Source organism: Leptonotus elevatus, chromosome 2, assembly GCF_054856555.1.
Source record: "Leptonotus elevatus isolate MCC_2025b chromosome 2, RoL_Lele_1.0, whole genome shotgun sequence".
In the NCBI taxonomy this organism is placed as follows: Eukaryota; Metazoa; Chordata; class Actinopteri; order Syngnathiformes; family Syngnathidae; genus Leptonotus; species Leptonotus elevatus.
This window is the reverse complement of record NC_141240.1, coordinates 34,231,385-34,253,564: the sequence shown is the minus strand read 5'-3', so window position 1 is coordinate 34,253,564 and position 22,180 is coordinate 34,231,385. Positions and strand designations below refer to the sequence as shown.

Below are 22,180 nucleotides of genomic sequence, written 5' to 3'. Positions count from 1 at the left end.
GCCTCAAGAGTGACATGACTTTTATGTAACAGCTCTACAAAGACCATTTATTAGTTCACATAACAAGCAACAACTTGTGATTTGCTTTGGTTCCGCTAAAAACAAACCAGCAAAAAGTGGCGTTCTCCAGCATCAGCTGTTAGCACATGCTAACTTAGCATCAGCATTGACCCCCAAAAAAAGAAAAAAAGCTAAAGCTTGTTTGACCATTTCACTTTCACAGAACGAGTTGGACGGATAATCCACTTCACGTCAAGTTGTGTCATGCTATTGCGTCATTTGGGCGCAAAAAGTTCCATAAAGTAGTCCAGAATGCAAAATGATGCAGCAAATGCGCGTCCGTTAGCCACACTCATGTTGGATTCAGTGAGGACTTTATTCTTGTAATATTTTCCTTCTTTTTCAATGGCCGTCTACTTTTATAATTGGGATTTAATACTTAGAGCCTGTATATTGGCTTTATTGGCTTTATTACTTGAAAATTTGAAAATGAAAGCCAAAAGCGGATGCAATGATCTGTTGGTGACCTTGTATCTATTGTAGAAGAGGCGCATGTGCATGGCTGTGATTTCCCCAGAGTGATGATAAGGGTGGCGGAGGTTTGTTTCCAAGGGAATCTGGATATATTGTTAGAGATGAGTGGGCTGATATAGGCCACCTGGTAGAATAAACACACAAAATAATAACAAATACCTGCTTTACCTGTCTTTTTGATGGAAGCAGATATTTTTCTTATCACAATTAAAATCCCTCATTTTTAATTATTCATCCACCCATCCATTATTTGAACCGCTTATCCTCACATTCTTTTTCTTGCCACATCTTGTAAACAGAAACACTTCTTGAAAGTTGCTGCTGAGTTGCGAATTCAGAGATTTGTTTCAAATACATTTTGCATGTTTGAAGATAATTGCTGAGAACTTGACTTCACACCGATCTGATCGACTGGATTGAGGTCGGCCAATATTTGACATTTTATACAACATTGGTGATCGACTGCAATCTCGTAATTTGCGCGAGTGATCTGTTACGTCATTGATCGCATCTGCGAAATGAGCACAAACAACCTTGTTAACCCCAGAGTCATTCTGTGCTGCCATAGTGTATATGTGAGCCCGAAAGCGAATCTATTTTTAACCTTGTCGGGTCTCGCGGGAGCGGAAAGCCTGTACGATGGGCGGCGGAAGTTTCTCAACCAACCAATCACAAAGTAAATGGTGAAAAACATTTTATTTACATCAATTAAAAGATAGAATATTATATATAATAGCTGTCATCACTCGGCGTAAGGTACATTAACTTGCAGCCACACTCATTCAGCCAATCGCAGAAGTAGCCAGCACGCCGGCGTGTTGTTTCAACTGACACAGAAATATAGACGCACTAAACTTCAGCATGGCACAATCTACTGTGATTGAGTGTCTTGCGATTAACGAAAATGCCGGCTGTACATCCTGAAAGCTGCCAAGTCAAGTGTAGACAAACTGTCTTCCAGGGCTGTTTTTTTTTTTTTTGAATTGCCGTGTTTGTGATGTAACAGTAAGGTCAAAATCCGAACAGCTTTCTTAAAGACAGGCAGTTCATTAAACAGCTATTGGTTATGTAATTTTACAAAGCCCCCAAACCTCCCAAATGTATACGTCAAATAAAATAATAATAATAATGGGTGGTAAGGCACTGACCCCACTGCCAGGGGTGGAAATCCCCCATTGAAATGAATGGCGGGTGACCAGGGAAGGGAATAGGGTTCAGATCCCCGAACCTGGAATGGCGGAGAGGGGCGCGCCGGCGATCCTCCCCCTCCGGTCGCGGTGGGCTTCCCCCCCCCCCCCCCTCTCACGGGGACGGGGTCATTTTGCCCGGCCGGGGGAATTAGTAAAATTAGGGTTCCATCCTTGTTTAATGGATAAATCTTGTCTTGCAACCCTTTCATATTATTTCCATTCAATTTTCCATCAACAAAAAGTGGTCCAATCATTCTTCCATCCCAAATCCATGGCCATGTAATGTGACCTTGCAGCTAGTGAGGATTAACATGATTTCAATACTGCACATTTGCAGATTAATCTAGGCTAAATACCATTTACCATTAAAAAAAAAAAATATTAATAAATTACAAATATGTGACTGCTTCCTGGACTGGCCCTCATTATGATTTCAATTTGTCGCTCAAACGCATCTTGTCGAGGATGCTAAAAAATTTGAAAATGTTACAAAATAACGTATGGAAGTTTACAAGACACTCGTAGAAGAGAACACAATAGAATAACTTTATTGCTATTGTAGCATATACAACAAGATTTTAAGTGCCACCTGGCCAAAATAAAGCACAAACGCTAATCTAAGCCATAAACAACAATAGTGCATCAAGAAACTAAAAGACACAAAAATGTTGAGAAATCGAGTCATGTTCAATTGCACCAAAATTTTGAAGACCTTTAAAGGTAAATTCAGAGATTTGTTTTGAAATACATTTGACACGTTTGAGGATAATTGCAGAAAAGTTACAAAAGACTGAGAACTATGTAGCACTCAGTTGTGGAGCTACTCGATTAAACTGTTATTCACCATTTCACTTTTACAAATGTTTTGGCTGTGGATAAAATAAATCCAATTACGCTCTTGGGGCCCCAGCATTAGTTGCCCCACTATGTCAGGGCATGACCGCCTTTAGTACAGCCATGCCCACACTCTAAAAATACATTTCCCCGTCGCACACTCTGTTGGTGTGACTGCTTTAGAGCGCCTCATTGTCAGTCGCGAGTGTACACATGTTTTGCAGTTTGCTGCTCAAAGATGCAGTTATGTGTAGGCATAAGAAAGACGCGATCGACTCGGGCTGTTACAAACAAATCTTTTTGTAATTGATATTTTTATTGATTATTCTGTTGATTGAGTAAAAATGTCAGGTTTGAAGCCTCTAACTCATTTGCTCCCAAAAACGTATAAATATGTTCTAGTTTGAGTATTGCCAGTGTCCCCAAATTTTTTTTTCAATGTGTTTTTTTATGCCAAGCATACAGAAGGCTTTGATGCAGCAGAGAACAGTTGAAGCAATGGTAGTTATTATAAAAACGGCCAGCAGGTGGCAGCAGAGTATAAGAGATCAACCAGGGCCATGTTGCAAAAAAAGCTGTTTTCCCCACAGTTTTAAACAGATTTGTGAATAATGATGAAACTTAGCTATATTCTAATGTTAATTGCTGCAAAACTGAAACAGATAGAAATATACTTTCCTGATGAAAGAAGAGACTCTAATCTTTCTTTTGGTAGGCTCCATGTTTTTATAGCAATAGAACACAATATTCAGCGGGCCTTGCAAAATCAGTCAAAATCCAGTAAAACAGCCAGGAGCGAAGGGGGTTGCTTCAGTGAAATGGCTGGGAGTGAATGAGTTCATATATATTTTTTAACCATTCAAATTTGGCATCAGTGTTAACTTGTTAAATTAATTCTCTCTAGTGTGTCAAATTTATAAGAAATTTACATTGCGACTTAGCAGGCATTTGAAAATAATTTGATTTGACTGGATTGGGTTTCCTATAGTGGCTGGACGCAGTATTGAAAGAGAAAGTGAGGCAGCCTGGTGAGATGACAGCCGCAGCAATCGTCAGGGGACGAAGGGTGTTGGGCAGGCGAGGGGAGTGACCACAACCCAATTTGAGGAGGCTAATATGCCGTGGAATTTGCGGCCAGAGGGGCCAGCTGGAGGGGATTTACTGAGGGAGGATGCTCCTAATTCCTGCCCGAGTATCTCCCTGACCACAACAAATTCAACAAGAGCGTTCTGTTGCTCTTTCTGATTATTATTTTTCCTTCATGTCTGAGTTCACAGGGGCCTCGTTTTATAAATGCATGCGACATTGATTCGATAGACCCGCTTGCAACCATCCATGTTTGAATGCCACTCGTTGCTAAACAGAATTGAAGCAGGGCATATCAAAAGCCGTCTGCATTTATCAGATAACGGCCTTTTTACGTATAAACACAAGCTTAAAGGCAGCGTAAGCGTTTGCTGAAAGCATTAGCCTACAAACTGAAAATCACTCAATGAAAGTTTGGGAATGAGGGATTATTATCCAAAACAGCACTTTGCCTTCCCTCGTTAAATCCAGAATACAAACCCCGAAACAGATTGTAGCTAATGTGACTGGTCAACTTTGTCTAGTGCGATAATACTGTTTGCTTCAAAGAGTGAGCAGATTACTGTGTTGTTTTCACTGGCGCACATTATGTTGTAATCCCCAGTTAGCACTCTTCAAGTCTTCACACAATGGAAAGTCTGGGCCTGTTTTTTTTGTAGTGGAGGAAGCACAAATGTTGAACAGGGAAAAAAAACAATTTCCAAGGATTCCCTCTTTATCTTAACTCCAATTAAAAGCAAGACAAAATAGCTTTATTTAGATAGCGCATATCATGCACAAGCTAACTCAATGTGCTCTACATGATTAAAAGTACAACATTTTAAAACAAAGAACTAAAGACATTTAACTCATTCACTCGCAGCCATTTTCACTGAAGCAACCCCCTTCGCTCCCGGCTGCTTTACTGGATACTTGACTGATTTTGCAAGGCTCACAGAATATCTTGTTCTATTGCTAATAAAAACATGGAACCTACCAAAAGAAAGATTAAAGTCTGCTGTTTCATCAGGAAAAAAATGTTTATTTGTATCTGTTTCCGTTTTGCAGCAATTAGCATTAGAATATAGCTAAATTTAATAATTTTTCACAAATCTGTTTAAAACAGTGGGGAAAACAGCTTATTGCCACCGGTCCCTGCTTGGTCTCTTATACTCTGCTGCCACCTGCTGGCCGTTTTTTGTAATTACCATTCTTCAAGCGTACCTCTTCAGTTCAGAGGCTGAATCAAGCCTTCTGTATGCTCTAGCATATAAAACCCAAACATTAACAACTTTGGAACCATGGCAATATTTAAAATAGAATGTTTTTGTACGTTTTTGGGAACTAAAACAAGGTACAGAAATAAAAGATAGCTTATTCAAATTATTCAAACCTCATACGGTGCAAGAAAAAGATGAAAAAATGGTTTTATAAAGGCTTTAAAAGTGCTCAGGCTGGCTTCAAGCACAGCCCAAACTCCAGCTCAGACTCCAAGAAAACTGAAAAAACAAACAGTTTATTCAAGCGCACGTACTTGACACAGAGGCTGCAGTTACGCTTTAGGCCAGAGATGGCAGTCATGAGTAAAAAAAGTGACAAACTCCACAAAGCACCTTTAAATTTATCAAGGGCATTCAAATGAGTCAATCAAGCAATTGCAGTGTTTATGAAAAACTGCTACCTGAACAGTTTTCTTTAAGGCAAATAGTTTAGAATTTTACAAGATTTTCGGGTGGCCGAGACCCTGTAACCCACCAGAAAATATCAACCCCCTATCCTGGACATCAGCGGAATCCCATCTCGACATTCAGAAGCAAAACAGGAGCAATCTGTCATGATAAGGGGTGCGTTGGAAAAGGTGGACATAGACTGGAGGAGACCAGAATTGTGAACAAAGTGAGAAGCTTTATTAAAACTTGTAGGAACCGGTGAGAGGACGAGGACTGGGGAAGAAGTGACTGGAGGAGACGGGGCCAGACGGGTCGCAATGATTAGACTGAGCGAGAGAACTTTGCAGGAACGTGGAGAACGTCGCAGGACGTAGACAACTAGACTGAAACAAAGACGACACCAACACTAATGAGAAACACCTGGGAAACACAATAGGGTGAGGGCACTGATTGGTCAAACACACTGGGGAAGGGGAAAGACACGCAGGTGGACGTAATCAGACATAACGAGACAGGGGAAACATACAGGAACACAAGACAAACACAACAAACCCACCAAAATAAAACAAAATCCCAACCCCTACAAAACCGAAACGTGACACAATCTGTGGTAAGAAGACCATTTTTAAAGCAGTTACTTGGTAATCATTCATGTGATCTTTTCTCAATTCGGTTTTCTTTATTCACCACAGTGTTACGAAGAGAAGTGTTACTTGATTTTCATATTCAGAAAAGCTCTACAGTGTATATAACAATTTTAATAGTAGCAGATGCCATTTTTAGTATATGCCGCTGGCTGTATAAAAATGGATGGTGGGCCACAAATGGCCCCCGCGCCATAGTTTGGACACCTTGCTTTAGCGCCATGAAAACCTTTAGCACACGCTTCCTCCTATGAACATATTGAACCAGTCGCACCATTAGAAAACACGCACGTGGGTGTTTCGACCATCTTTTGGCTGATGCGGTTGCCACGGCAACAGCCCGAGCTGACTGGCGGCGGCAAGCCCCGTCAGTGAGTGAAATCAGCCCTGCTCGCTTTTCTCACTGTGAGCGTCAAGAGTTCCGTCGACACTTGAAGGCACCGCGGGGGAGGGTCTCCCGATTTTCAACGGGTGTTCACACTTGTGCCGATTGCTCGTGCGGGCCACATAAGAGAGAGGGAGAGAGAGAGAGAGGGAGGGAGAGAGGGAAGGGAGGGTCAAGCGAGGAGTGCATATGTGCACGCGAGAGAGTGGGAGGAGGGAGGGATGAGACGAAGGAGACGCTTCGCTCCACCGCGGCGAGCATCAGTGTGACGAGCCGAGCGAGGCCGGCAGGTGCCACGTCGGATGTGAGCCGAAGGTGCGGATGAAACCCGGCCGTGACACCTGCAGGAAGGAGAGAGGAGGGTGAGCGTGACAGGGGGCGAGAGCTCTCGTTGAGTGCTTAACTGCAAGGGAGGGAGACGGAGACTGACTGTGAGTCATCCGCCCACTGCGCACACTTTCCACGCCGCCAGTAAGTTTGACTGCTACGCTGCACTCTCTCACGCACACGCACACGCACACGCACACTGAGGACGTGTGTGCAGACGCCATGCTGGGACTTCCTAGCGCGACGCTTAACCAGCTTGACTGTGTTATGTAATTTGTTGTGTTGTCGGGATGAAGCTGTGGCTTAGTGCTGCTGAGCTGCAGGAGGTTGGACAGTACGTGCTAACTACGCAGGTGTGTGTGTGTGTGTGTGTGTGTGTGTGTATTGGGGGGCGGGGTGTCTATGCAGTGCGGGATGTGTGAGCTGCGCAACAGTGGACATTTCGTCCCGCACTCTGGATACGATGGGTGTCTTAACACTGACAGAAGCAGACAGTGTGTCCTGTAAGTATCTTCTATCATCAAATGGGTTTGTGTTTCTTGGCATGATCAAGTTATGTGGGGGTAGCCCTTTTTTGAGAGCTCTTTCTAATACGAGTTTGATTCGTTTCATGACTCAAATCCTCTTTACCCGTTCAAATGAATAGAAGTGGCATCAATCCGTTCCGGCCTCTCCCCCAAAATCACCCAAATTTTGTAATGTGTTTTTTTTTCCACAAGGAAAAATACCAAATTACACAGAGTACATTTGACTCTATTTAGAGTACATTTGATTATATTTAGGGTGGGACCAAATAGACTCAGTTTTAGAGTAATATTTACACTTGGAAGAGAGTAAAATAAAGAATTGGAGGGAAAAAAGTCACTAAAGGGTTGAGGAAGGAACTCAAGACCTTCAACTTGGGAAACAGCCACTGAACCACCTGAGCTATGCCTCTTCTACTACTGTTTGTTTATATCCAAGAGGAGACCAAACACATTGTTTGGAGTAGATTGGTTGACTCCTAAGCTGAATGTCGTGAGTTCATTCCTCAACCCTCGAGTGACCTTTTTCCCCCCAATTCTTTATTTTACTCTCTTCCAAGTGTAAATGTTACTCTAAAACTGAGTTTGTTTGGTCCCACTCTAAATAGAGTCAAATTTACTCTACAGAATTTACTGTGCATAATACTGCAATTTATTTTCTTTTTAATATTTATTTAACGAGGGGAAAACAAATCTATATTGAGATATAAAATCACCCCTTAGCGACTTGACCAAGAAGGCAGACATTTTACATTGCATAACACAAACATTTGCACAATAATTAAAAATAAAGAATAGAGATGTTAAAAAGAACATGCCAACTTATTTAAAAAAACATGGATTCTGAGATGTTCAACAAAGGTGTGAAGAGGGATCAGGTCCGACAATTTGAATTGAGCTTGCAGGTAGTTCCATGCAGAGGCAGCAGCAGAACGAAATGCATTCTTACACAGCTCTGTTACAATGCACACTATGTAAAGTTATAAACTGATATAATAAAAATAAAAACACCATTCAAAAAATAAGACAAAAAAACATGTTAATTAATAAATAAATAATAATAATATTATTAATAAAGATAATAAAAGTAATAAAAATAATAAAAATATTTTAAAAAAATAATAAAAATAATTAATTAATAATTAAATCATCTCAAAGTCAGGATTCCAAAACACTCGGCCTGTGTTGGTGCAGAAGCAATTCATTCCACAATTTGGCAGCCGCAACTGAGTGCGGCCCCCTGAGAGTTTTCTCTTTGATTTTGGGATGACTAGCAAGCATTGATCTGTTGTCCAAAGAGAAAAAGGGAACACGCTGAAGCAAGTCAGAAAAATACTGTCGGGCCAGACTGTGGAGAGATTTAAAAGCAAGTAAGATAATTTGGACATTAATAAGCAAACAAGGCCAACAACAACCCTCTTGGTTTGCTCAGCAAAACTCGGACAAGTTGGTTTAACATCAGCACAACATCCTGTCAAAAGTCAGACCTTCAAAATAAAAGCATGTCAGTCTAATAACAGTTTTACCACAATTTCTTTGGTTCCATGGTGGCGTGTTTAGCAGTCGCAATGAAACCAATTTTTGTGTATTTATTAAGCGAGACCGGTCAATGGGGTAGATGCCACGGACTTCCGGGTTTTACACATCAGCGCCGTTTCCGGCCACTGCTGGCCGCGTTCCAACACTCGCACCCCCACCCCTGCGCCCCCGAACCGCGTGCCTCCCGCTCATCGGCGGGAGGGCGTCTCGGCTATCTGAAATGCTTCGGACACTGAGACAGACACTACACACTCAGCCTCGCACCCGTCGACGGGAACGCGCAACCGAGGGGCACAAAAGCGGAAGCGCAAACCACACGTCGCAAACCGGAAACGGAAACAAAGTTGATGGGTGAAAACCTGGACGTCGGAAGTCCCGCCTCCTCCGTGGCATATAGTCCACCAAGAAAGTTATTAAACTGAGGGCATTTATTTTGAAGGTCTGACATTTGACCGTAAGGGTTGTTATTGCTTTGAGTTGTTACTAAAAGCTTGCATTGTGCAATACACATTTCTTTTTGTTGAATAAACAATTTTTACACAACTTAGGAAATATTTTGGATAAATAAATAACAATTCCAGGAATTTTTTTTATTAATTTTTTTTGTATGAAAAACGAATAGATGTATGAAAACTGGGACAACATTTAGATGGAAAAAAAAATCTGAAACTGAGTCACAATAATGTTATTTTTTTTTAAATCAAAGCAAGCAATTCTACAATTCTTCACGTTATCGGTTCTGTTGATCTTGTAATTCATTTGAGAAGTTTTTTGGTAAGGTTTGCAACTGCCACCCTATAGTCATGTCTTCAGAACAGCCGATCCGTCTTTTTGTCTTCCTGATCCTCCTGGAGGGGAAAATGGTGTGCCTATCAGTTAATATGAATGAAGCAGAACTTCCACTTGTTGTATAACAGCTGCATGTTCAAGATTGGAGCTCGCCTTCGTCACCTGTATTCTGTGCAACCGCTTTTTAAAATGTACATCCTCAACCCCTCCGAGACTTTCAAATGGGACGACATTGTTTCAGTGCTGCCAATGATTTGTTTCAAGGGTTGTCCATTATGGCTCATTGACTGTTTATCAGTGCATGGAGCTTTTGGTCCGCTTTTGTAAGTCCGTGGAACTGTTACGGAACATTAGCTTGTTACTGGGATCCGCATGAGCAGTAATTAAAATGTTTCTAGGTCCACGCTGAGCTGATGGAGCGTGTTGCGTGTTTGAGACGGACCGAATCAATGGAACAAATAAAAGGCCGCTGTACAAACCGTCCAGTCGGTGTCAACGGAGAATCGAGTATCAAATCGGCGGTTGTGTGCGGACAGAGCCATCACGGTAGATTTGGAATCAAGAGCAAAGGATGCAAGACAATGTCATCGCTCACTCGTGATGGGGAAATGTGCATGTGACCCTCTCGGCTTGGAGATGAGAGATGTTGTGTTACACGAGGTGTTTGTCTGCGTCCGCGTCTATTGAGAGTCACGTTTTTAGAGCAATCCATGAATAAGTCATACATGAAGATACGGAATGCAATACAGTACATCAGAGGCTCAAGTGAAAACATGCAATATGGATTCTATACATGTAAGGATTGTTTCAGTTCATTTCTCATTTGTGTTTATCATCATACATTTTTTTTGCATGATTGAACTTGTTGACGGTGCATGGATGGTTTGCGTAATGGATGAACAGACTGATGTCCATAAATTGTATGCATACATGGATGAACAATAATATTATATTTAATTACATGAAAGAAAAAAATAGACATATTTACATGAAAAAAACTTTTTTATTGAATGAGGCTTTTATTTTCTGCCCCTTTTTACAGGAACATTTTTACATTTTACATTAAAATTTTTCCCTTTTAGCCTTTCTCCTAAAATAATTCCACCAAAGTCTTCTGAATATTTGTTAACCTATGTTGCAGAGTAATGCTATAATTATGAATGATTTCAAATTGATTTGACAGCATTGATTTAATGAGCTTGACTCATTTGATTCTTAGTTGAAGTTATTTTATAATATTGTACCTTTTCAGGCTTTCACTACCATACCCATTTCCATCACTTTAAATTCTCAACATTGGTATTTTAAAAACTCCTGTACCTTTCCTGTGCCTTATTCTTAAAAAAAAAAAAAAGTGTTGCTGACTAAAATCTGTTGCTAAACAAGAGCAAGCGAGCTCCTCTCAGTTGACCTGATTGTGAGGGTCCTTTGCTGACTGATATTCTCTGGTGTCTGATTCTCGTTGCAGGAAACACGATGGGAGTGAGCCCAGAATTTGTGGCGCACTAGAGCCTCAGCTGTTCCAGCCAAAGCTCGCGCACAGCGCCGTGACAACCCAAAAGGTAGGTTGTCATTAAAAGCAAAAAGAACACAATAAGGTTCATTTGAACTATACTGGTGCCTTGAGATAAGACAGACCTGATTTGAGAGTCTTTTAAGAAGTGAAGTAGTTTTTTTGTTTTTGTTTTTGCGTTGACATGCAAGACCAAACTTAAGACACAAATGCTGTAGGTGGTAGCGGAATTAACTCATCTCATGATATCAGCGTGTTTTGTAAATAGTCACAGATTTGGAAAGTCTGGTTAACTTAATGTTAACGAACAATGCAAAACGCCTTTGGCATGCTAACAGTTAGCATCTATAGCTGCAGAGATGCAAGAAAGATCTCACAATACTCACAGGCATATATTCTTTACAAGTACCAGTACAAATAACTGACTACTACTAGTATTAGTGGAAGAAGTTTGACTTCTTTTTCATTTGTGTCTGCATTACTGTATTATGCTACCTCCCAGTGGCCAAAGCGGGCACACGAGACTGAGCGGCATAACGCAAAATTAAATCTGGATGCACAAACTCAACTTTATTTATAGAGTGCTTAAAAACAACCATATCTGCATACAAAGTGCTGTACAAAAGTACATAAAGTACAAATTAGACATAAAAAAAAGACAGTTCAAACATTTAATTAATAACTAATAAAGTCAGAAAATTCATTGCTATCCAGGCTTTGATTTTTCCTTCAGATAGGACAAAAGTGGCCTTAAGGAGAAAGCATCCTTTTTAGCTTGGCTTGGCATGACAGATCTGACCGTCATCCTCAAAGCAGTGAAAGGAAAAGCCACACTTTCTTAAGATGGGACCCAGGGCCAGCAAATACAATGAAAACAGCACGGGCCCCAACATTGAACCCTGTGGAACACCGTACGACATTGGGGCAGAGTCCGACTCAGAACAACACAAAAAGCCCTGCTTGCCAAGTAGAATCTAAAACCACTTTAGAGCACTACCACTAATAGCCACAGAAATCCGCGGTCCACTGTATCAAACGCTTCCATTTAATTAGGTTATTACCCTGTTCTTTGTAAATTTTTATAGAGCGCTATTTTTCCTTAATAAAAAAAAAAATCACTCCTGGGTAAATGGCATTTCTAATATCTAGTCTAATTGACTAGGAAAAGATGATTTAAGATGGGAGTGTTTTGTGTTATTATAAGTATGGTATTGTATTTAAGTCACCAAACTTGTAACTCGGTTTATTGGTGTTATAAAATATTATTTATGTGAAGTTCTGAGCAACAAGCTAATTAATTTTAGTATCAGCATGAGGCTTTTAATCATTTTTTTCCCCACATTTTTAATTAGGAGGAAATAATATTGGAGCTATAATTAATAAATATAAATATAATTCTAGCGTGTCAAATGTCTTTTATTATTTCAAGCGTCACACTTCATATCAGATCCATTTCCTCATGGTTGTGCTGCCAAGACCGTACGTCTTATCATTAATAAGCAGTGACTGGCGTGGGAAAACTGCCGAGGATATTTTGGGAACGCCGAGAGTGAAAAGAGCTGAGCTCCGTGGTGATTAAAAGAGGATAGGATCTCATTCACGTTGGAATGGTTTCATAAGGTCCCGCCAACTTTGGAAAGGGGCTTACGCCAATGACTTGATCTATGAGGAGCGTCGGGAAGAGAGAAGGATTAAAAGAGAGTTTGGATCCAGTTGTTCCGAATTGCTGATGACGTTGATGGACTTGATGCCATCTGGAGGCTCCTCTGACACTTAATCTGAATTTAAGGGAGAGATTTGGTGAACTTTTGTGCCTATTAAGGCTGGTCACAGGTATTTACCATCTAGCCTACATTTTCTTAAGAAGGTCACTTATGAGAGTTAAGATGAATTTGTTTTCTAATACGTTTTGCAGCTCACTAATGATATAAAAAAAAACATACAAGAAAATTAATTAATACATACAGTTGGGTATTTTGGCAATTCGCCACTAAATGTTTGCAGTCGTTGGATCTCTATTGAGGTGTTTCCAAATCCAGAAGCAAACATGGCTAAGGCACATGGGACAAACTTAAGGCCCGGGGGCCAGATCTGGCCCACTACATCATTTGATGGGGCCCGCGTAAGCAAACACTGTTTCTATTGCATACATATATACACATACTCCTAAACGGAACCCAGCACATGAGAGCTAACTGACTTTTTTTGTAACTAGGAAACGTTTCAGGTGGTCAGAGACAGCACCGCTGTCCTCTGTTTGGATTGCAATGAGAAGACGCTAGCTGTTGTGTGTCATGTGTCAATATTGGAAAGTCAAAGTGCGACTGCCAAACTACCTGACTGGATGCCAATTAACATAAATGGTGACAGTTGAAACTTTTGCTCCTGAATTGAATACCACATAGTTGTCAAACGTGTATAATGTTTTTGGAAACAAATCCCTGAATTCACTTTACAGCAGGTCTCACCCGCGGGCCCGTTCCACAAATAGCTCACCAGTGATGGGGAATTGTGATTTTCTAGTCAATAATTTAAAATATAAACATTGGAAAAGATTTATAGATTTATAGAACATTTTTTCATTCTGTTTCCTAATAATTATAATAATAACTAGGGCTGTAACTAACAAATCTTTTTAGAATTGATTACCCTATCAACTTACTCTACCGATTACTCGGGTAATCGCCTTGCCCAGGCTCAGCGGCAGATATTTTTGTCTCGACCAATTTTTCCGGGGCCCTCATAACAACATATGATTCAACGTAATTTGAGCAAATTTCTTATTTCAGGAGTTTGTATAAAACTGGTAGCCTGTTGCACTAATCAGTAGCCAAGAAGCAGCACTCGGCTTAAATGCTGTTGATGACCTCCTGCTTTAGTTTAGAGCAACTGCTACTTAACACACATGGCGCAGCAACATGTGAAAACAGAGCATATGACATGGTATTACACTGAAGACACACAGTTCTAAATTCAGACTTGCCTGTTTTTCTGAATGATCAACTATTAGTTTATTGTGTCAGATTCCACAAACTTGTTGTTGACTAAATTGATATTGTTACAGCTCATATCCAGTTTTTGCATTGATTGTACCAAATCCGCAGTATGGCACCACACCACAAGGTGGCGCCTCCTTGTTTTTATTATCCCTATGCGGCACTTTTTTGTTCGGCCATCAGTGTATTTGACTTGTAAACGTGACGCGTGGTGGCGGCAAGAACCCTACTTTTTTTCCTATTAATACACCTGTGGACTTCTAGTCCCTTGGTTTGCTCTCCATTTTTTTGCATGTCCACGTCTTCCAAATACTTTCACGCGATTTTGAAAATATTGTCTAAAAGTGTCGTTTGTATACATCTCCATGAGAGCTCCCTGGTAAGGTTTCATACAATTGAGGCTGTCCTCAGACAAACGCAGACCACCCCATGCATGAAGTCAACCATTTGCTGTTAAAATGATTGTTGCTTCGAAGATTTGACCTCGCCGATATACACTGTACACTGTCATATACAGTATTTATGTGATGAGGATGCGCGAGGACAGCGTGATAATGGGTGCATTGATTGTAACTGCTTTCATCGGTTCCTACAGAAAAGCAGGTCAATCTGCAATTAACCCAAGTGGCCTTTATGGTTGCTGCTTTATTCAGTAATATAATTACACCGAGGTCCTCGTTATACACACTTCCCCGGTGATAAACTCCTCAAAAGCAACATGTGCGGCGTGTCAAGATGATTGCTATCAGCTCCACGCATATCCAAACTGGTATAAAAACATGCAGTTAGCGTGACGGCAAAAAAAAAAACTTGATTCGTCACTGCAGTCCTGCTTGGAATGAGTGATGGAAAATAAGCCTGCTGGAATCACATGGCACGACAAGCTGAACCTAAAATAATCGCTCACATTTAGTGAAGACATGCACAGCTTGGACGACGGTAGACTGTTGGTGTCTTTCTCCAAGGTGCGTCACGCGGCACAGTTTTAGCCACACAAAAAAAGAAAGAAAGGAAAACACAAAGGGTTAATAGCAGTTTTCTTGCTCTCAGCTCCTGCATCATTTTTGAGCCGAATGAATTCTGCCTAGCAACAAGTTACTACGCCTGCTGTAAAAAATAAATAAGAGTTTATCCCAAGTTGTATAATAAATCTGGATTTATAACACTGTAGATGGATGAGTCATTGAAATTTAAACACAAGATAATGTAGTCGTGTCATTTTCTTAGTATATAGAGTCCAAATTTAATGTAATTAATTGCTTTGTAATCTATGGGCTCTTTGCAAAGCTCGACTACTTCCTGAATTGAATACCACTCCTTTGTTTCTTGTCTTTCATGAGTGGACAAATTGATTAATCTAGGTGTGTCTGGCCATTGTCGTCGTGGTTACTGAGGTCAGGCACACCTGGATTAATCAGCTTGTCCAATCATGAAAGACAGGAAATGAAGGAGTGGTATTGAGTTCAGCCAAGTAGTGGATTTGTGCAAAAGAGCCCATTACAATCAGTCTCGTTGTAATTGAATACAAATATTCAACAAAATGAGCTATTTCTTTAAATTGAAATGGATTTTTGTCAAAGAAAAGACAACATAAAACTCTATCGTTGCTCTTCCACTTAAATCCTGTAGATGCCAGTAGAGTGCTTTCAAAGGGATGCTGACTGTCAAAACAAAATGACACGCAATGCTAATGCTGAAAACTTTTAACAACTTTAATAACTGTGCTTGTATGTCAAATCCCGAACCAGAGACTGTGCGCCGGAGTAGTAAGGAGAAATCAATTTGCAAGATTGGTGAAAAATGCTTATGGTTCAATCAGAAGTGTGATCAAATCAATAAGTTGGTTCAATACACTAAGAATTTGTTTACGATGATAGGGTTTCGTGTTTCAGCAATTGAGAAATACTGTAACTTGACATCACTTATTGCTGTGCCAGTTATTATGGCACCGAGGAAGACGCTTGCTCACTTGGCGTGCAATAACCGAAAAGTGCGATTAAATGCCTTATTTGTTCTGTAAATAATTGAAAACTACCTTGATGTTTATTTTACTGGTTAGATAAGCTTACTGATGTTTAAACAGGAACTGATGGCTTTCGACCTGAGTGATTGTTTCCAATGTAGTACGAGGAGAGTAGCTCCACCTGTGGAGAAGATGTACATAGGTGCGAGGGCTAACTTCAATTCAGGTGTGTGGCTCGTCATACCACAAGCAGTTGGGATGAGACACCACTGACATCTTTTATGCGACCTCAGACCAACTTCTGCCCGCTTTGAGTGTGGATCTACAAGACGGATGTTTTGAGCCGGGGAATGGTGCTGGTCTCGTAGAAAGATAGATTACATTGTGGTATCTTTGAAACATCTTAAAGAAGGATGGCTAAAAATCCAAGAATCCCCTCTGCAATGGTGACTCGGGCTCACTGGATCAAACCCAGACATGTAAGTCTTCTTATTTACTATCCTAACTACAGAATTTGGCCAAAGAATCTCACTTCAAACTCTGATCTGATCTCAGGTTGCATATGTGAAATCGGGTCTTTTAATTGATTGATGGATTTGAGGTTTGAAGGTAAATCGAAATGAGCGGCGTATACTTTCAGTCCGCAGATGAGGTGTATCCGCTGTAACTTTAATCTCTGGTTAACATGGTTGAAGTCTGCTTTTTATTTACCTTGAGGGTTTGTGGCGGACTACTGTTTGCACATGGTGGAGGACTTTAGCTGTACGCACACTGAAAGCTAGCGCGCAATCGCTCTGTACACGCGTTACTGGCTGAATTGACCTGCCTCCACTCCATGTGGATTGCGGTGCTGTCTTATAGTTGGTCAGCAAACATATTTGGACAGACAGCCTTGCTGGTTCTGGCTTGTTTTTTTTTTACTTTTCTTTGTTGTCTGTCCCATTAAAAGTTAACAGGAAATGCCGGACGACAGCTTTCTCCTGGGTCTAAAGTCATCAACATGCATTGTAGGCGAGATGGAGAACGTATACTGTTAAAGTTGAACACAACTTAAAACAAACAGAGAACTGTAAGAATGACATGTTATGTATTTTTTTTTAATGCAAAATGTCGTTAGCATTAGCAAAACAGTGTTTTAACGCAAATGGTGGAACAATGCATGCACTGTAGACAGATATAATAATACTCATGACTCAGATGGCAGTCATTTCCAAACCCAAAGGTTGTGGGTTCAATCCTGAGCCCTGTGACCATGTCCAAGCGTTCGTGAGAAAGATATCGAACGCCCAGCTGCTCCTGACGTGTTAAAGCCCTTTGACTACCTTAATGTCGGGAAAAACACTATATAACTCATAGCCCAATTACATTTACTCACATGCATATATTCTTTATCCTCGGCGAGGATCTACTAATTTTGGCTTACTGATCTTAGTTGTGACATTTCCAGCAACTTTAGGTCCGTATGTCTGTGTTATACTGCCCCCAGGTGGCAAATGCGAACACATAAGAAGGAGCGGCACAATTTCTGCTGAAGTGATGTAAAAGATGTGGAAAAAACAGTTTCATGGTTTACATTCTATTTACTTATGGACCCCTTACTATATATTAAGTACAATAAAGTGTTATTTTTTCTTTCTTTTTTTTGCTAAGCCAAAACACATAAATTATATTTCTATTCATTTCACTGGGGAAAGATAATTTAAGGTCGAAGTGTTTTGAGTTGGTCTAATCTTTTGTTATTTTAACACTTGATGGACCAAATGGTAGCGCACATGTTAACTGAGGCAGCGCCAGCCTTGATGGCTTTGTCCAAACGCACGTCTGAGTCGATGAGAAACTAGATTAGATTACATTTGTTGTATTTGTTCAATAAGGGAGAGTGTGCATCAATGAACATTTCCATAGTGACAGACAAATGTAAATGCACTTATGTACTGTTACAGTCACAAGGCAGATTTTCATAGTTGGCCCCCCCCCCCGCTGCCAGAAAATACAGGCTGTGTCCTGGTGGGAAGGTGGAGTACGGATTTACATACAGCGCATCTCAAGATCAGAAGAATCAGCCCCGTTTTTTTTAATCTACAATGTTCTGATGCCCCTGCCAGTCCTGTCGAGCTGCCACCTCAGTCATACAGGGATCAACTGATTTTTTTCAAATAAAATGCTAAGACTCTTGCAGTACCAGAGTAGATTTGTGCGTAGGCGTGGCGCAACGCTGCAGTGCTTTGTTTTCTGTCTCCTGAATGGAGTGCAACGATGCTAGACGTTGAACATCAGTCCGAAAAGCGAGTGAGCAAGCAGACATCTCAAAAGCATTTCCTCTCCTCTCTCCAGACTGCCGAGTTATTTGAAATGATTGAAAAGATGCAGGTAAGGTGGCTACATTTTGTTAATGGTCCCAGCAACTAACACGGCATCAGTGTGGCTCCTAATCCGTCTTGAAATTCGATTATTAAATTGCTTTATTAACATTGTTTGTTCCTGCACGGTAAGCTTTTTATCCCACCTCACAAACCCTCCCCTGCGCTCCAACAAACCTTTAAACCATGTTTGTTTTAATCAGTCAATCTGGCCCACGACAAATGACAATTTTAAATTAGAGCTCATTTCATGTGTGCGTCATCAATTCCTAGGTTATCACGTCATCATCTAATTAAAACTACTTGTGTGGTAATTTTTCACGTCTCTTTAGAAAGAGGTTTAATGTAACACTTAGATTATAGACTATCTAATGTAATGAGTTTCTCAGAAAAGAAAGATTATAATCTGTTTCACTTTAGTAACAGACTATCTGAGTAATATTTGGTTTTCTATACCATGTCTTTCCTACTTTAATTTGCTTTACATAAAAGACAGTAAATCAAATAAAAACTCAATTAAATATTATTTTCTAATTAAAATATGCAAGAGCTCCCTTTATATTGCCATTTAGAATACAAATGTTAGTAAATGAGAGGAGCAACAATGAAGTCGCCAATGACCAGTATGAGGACGCCAGGATGTTGAAATGCATGACATCAACCGTGTTGGCTGAAATTTGAATGTAAACAAACGATGAGTAACACACATACAGAAGGAACGTTTCAAATCCCCCGTCACATTTAGTCGCCTCGATTTACATCATTTCACCGCCAGCTCTCTTTTTGAACTCTCCTCCAGGATGCATTCTTGGCCAAATGGACGACTTTACGGTTGAAGCGTTGTAAACAAAATGGTCAAAAGTCCAGTAGCCTCAGTAATTTGCGCTCAATAAAATACCACAGCCAAAAAGCTGCAATAGTGCAAAATGGCCCAGCACGAGGCTGGAACGATAATGGAGCTGTTGCAAACAGGCTGCCACCACAAGCGCTGAAAGGGAAGACCAGGGGCTAGTTTTATCACTTTTTATACTTTTATATATTTCTTGGAATCGATACATCATATATAAACAGATGAAAGACTAAAGTCTTAGGTATATTATTTGTATTTATGTCATTTTCATACTTTGTTATAAGCCATCAAATAGAGGGAATGAACATGTGACATGTTGCCCCACCAACGGGTAGGTTGTCACATTATATGGGGTAAAATGTCACATTGGATTTTTCAACTCCTGTTGTTTTTGTTTGTTTGTTTTTACAGCCAGATAAATTGTTTATCATTGATCATGAAAATGTACCATTGTCATTGAGCAAACTTTAACATGAAATATTATGAAATAGATAAAAGTCCTTAGGAACTGCTGGCATATAGGTTATAGCTCTTAGCCTCAAATGCCTGTTTTGCTTCCCTTGAACTGGAAATTTGAGATTAAATTGAATTTGATTGGAAAATCTATTTTTTTAACAATGAAACAGAACATAGCAAATTAATTTCCTCACTCATCAGATCAGCTGTTTCTCACACGGAGCCCGTCGCTACATGCAGATCACGCACAGTGCCATCCTTCATGGCGGGGTCCCCCATCGTCCGTCGACAATTAGTTTTTTTCCCAGGCCATTAAATATGGCCGTTGTAGGGCCCCACAATGAAATCTTGCTCAGGGGCGGGGTCTGATGTCACATGACACAATATTTAGCCTTCGCAATCACAGGTCTTGAATGACGTCTCATGTAGCGACCTGAGAAAGCCAACATTTAAATAGAGCGTTATTATTTGCATTATACTTTCTTCACTACTGTAAAAAAAAAAAAAAAATCCAATGCTGTCACGCCCAATGTTATGGCTATTAATTGTGTCACCTTGCATATTTGTCCGCAACATTCCTGCCGTTTCTCTTTTAAACTTCCAACAGATGCTCGAGCGTGGAGGCGTCACTTATCTCCGCATCTTTTTAATCCCCTCAGAAGTCACTCATCGCACTTGCTCTACGTGCTAACAGACTCTTTAGCGCCCTTAACTTCACTCTGCCTGTCTGTCTGTATGCCTCCATCTGTCCCTCCCTGACATTTTTTTTCCCTTTGCCGCCCGCTGTGCATTCTTGGAGAAAACCGCTTTGTCATTTTGTTGCAGTTGTCACTTTTGTGTTTGAATTGAGCTTGATAAATGACTTGTCGCTCGTCTGTTTTTTCTTCTACATCTCGCAGGGGAACAGGATGGATGAGCAGAGATGCACCTTTCCACCTCCGCTCAAGGTACGAGTCTTTATGGAGACAGCGGGATATTCATCATACGGCAGAAAGTAGCTCATCTTTTGCATAGTCGAATACGTTCATAGTTAAGTCTTGTGGTAATTTTTCAGTCAGTTCTTCCAATTCATTATCCTCTGGTCTAATGTGACCCCCAGTAACAGCAAACATGATTAAACCTGCAAGTTTACAGGCCTCTCATTAACAACAGCTCAAAACTATTTGAGGTTGGAAAAAAAGCAATGTGTTACTGAAGAATTAACTTGCTCTTTATTTTTCAACTATGAATCTTTGATGACAAACCAAAGCTCTCTTTTCAGACCGAGGAGGACTATATTCCCTATCCAAGTGTCCACGAGGTAGGATGCAGCACTCCCATCCCCGGTGCTCATGTAGGATTTGTTAAAGACCCTATGAAGTCATTTTTGTGATTTTTTTTTTCTTCTTAATAGAGTACATTATATATGTTTGAGGAAACCACATGCAAAGACTGAGAACAATTGAGTCCTGAATTGTTGAGATAAAGCATTAAACTAATTTTTGCCTTCTCCGGATTTTTGGGCCGTGGCTAAATCGAAGCCCAGTGACACACTTGGGCCCCTGGCATGTCGTGGGCCGTCCCCCTCAGCGCTATCATTTCCTCTGTGGCTATCCGTTGCAATTGCGAGTTTCCTTGGCCCGTTTATAACTACTACAGTGTGCATTTAGCCATCTAGCTATGCCTACGACCCCACAAAAATGTATCTTCCCTGAGGTGTTAGGCCACACGCGGCATATGTGGTGAGCCGATGGCGAGTTGGACGGCTGCCCTGTGAATTGGCAGTCTACTAGCGCCCAGTAACTTATTAGCTGCTAGTGTCACAGATATGAACGCTAGATACGCAAGCATAGCAGCCTGGCTAACCGCCATTCCAACGTGGCGGCCATGTTGGCAGGGGTGACATTCTATCAAAGGTGGACATTGAAAACAAGTTGTAACTTGTTCATTTGTCAATTGATTTTCTTGAGGTTTATTTTTTTGTCGATGCCATGTGCCATCAATATTGAACATAAAAAAAGAAAATTAAAAAAAATGCTCTTACTCGGGGTGTCAAAATTTGTGTGTTAATTTTAAGTTCCTTCAACGCCACTATTTTTTTTAACACGTGAATAAAGATTGACCCTTACTTGGAAAGCGTGTTCTGAGGGAATCGCAACGCAGCAGACACGTCAAAATTTAGCAGTAATAAATGTAATAATATGCATATATTTGTGGAAACTGGGGTCAAGTTGTATTTTACAATTTAAAAAATATGCAGAAATTCACAAGTTACTTCATGTTAAAAAATTGATTGCACCAAGGTCTTACAAATGCAATTATGCCATCTAGTGGCAGAAAAATGACCCCATCACAATTCAATATCACTCATTTCACATTTTTTTTACAGTAGAGTACATCCTTTTTCATTTTAACTCAATTGTATGAAATATTATTAAATTACTGAATAAATTACTAAATATGCAGCCATATTTCTATTAGTTTAACAATTTTTCCATTTTTATGTTAAGAGTATAAAATTAGAAAATATATTTTATTGTACATTTAGAACAGATATAAAAT

The 22,180-nt window shown here is 40.3% G+C and overlaps 1 protein-coding gene across 15 annotated transcripts in view; it reads left to right on the top strand.

Moving 5' to 3' along the window:
* Positions 1 to 22,180, top strand: part of rap1gapa (RAP1 GTPase activating protein a) — a 76,071-nt gene that overhangs the window by 29,658 nt on the left and 24,233 nt on the right. For 3 of the 15 annotated variants that reach the window (XM_086066896.1, XM_086066891.1, XM_086066885.1), the window contains exons 1-5: positions 6,986 to 7,152; positions 10,970 to 11,063; positions 18,308 to 18,343; positions 20,539 to 20,586; positions 20,901 to 20,939. In XM_086066896.1, coding sequence (XP_085923022.1) covers positions 7,052 to 7,152; positions 10,970 to 11,063; positions 18,308 to 18,343; positions 20,539 to 20,586; positions 20,901 to 20,939 — 318 coding nt within the window. In that variant the 5' untranslated portion in view covers positions 6,986 to 7,051. Of the gene's footprint in view, positions 1 to 6,524; positions 6,794 to 6,985; positions 7,153 to 10,969; positions 11,064 to 16,122; positions 16,453 to 18,307; positions 18,344 to 20,538; positions 20,587 to 20,900; positions 20,940 to 22,180 lie in introns of those variants that run through there. The other 12 variants (XM_086066895.1, XM_086066893.1, XM_086066890.1 and 9 more) reach the window with 8 other exon arrangements.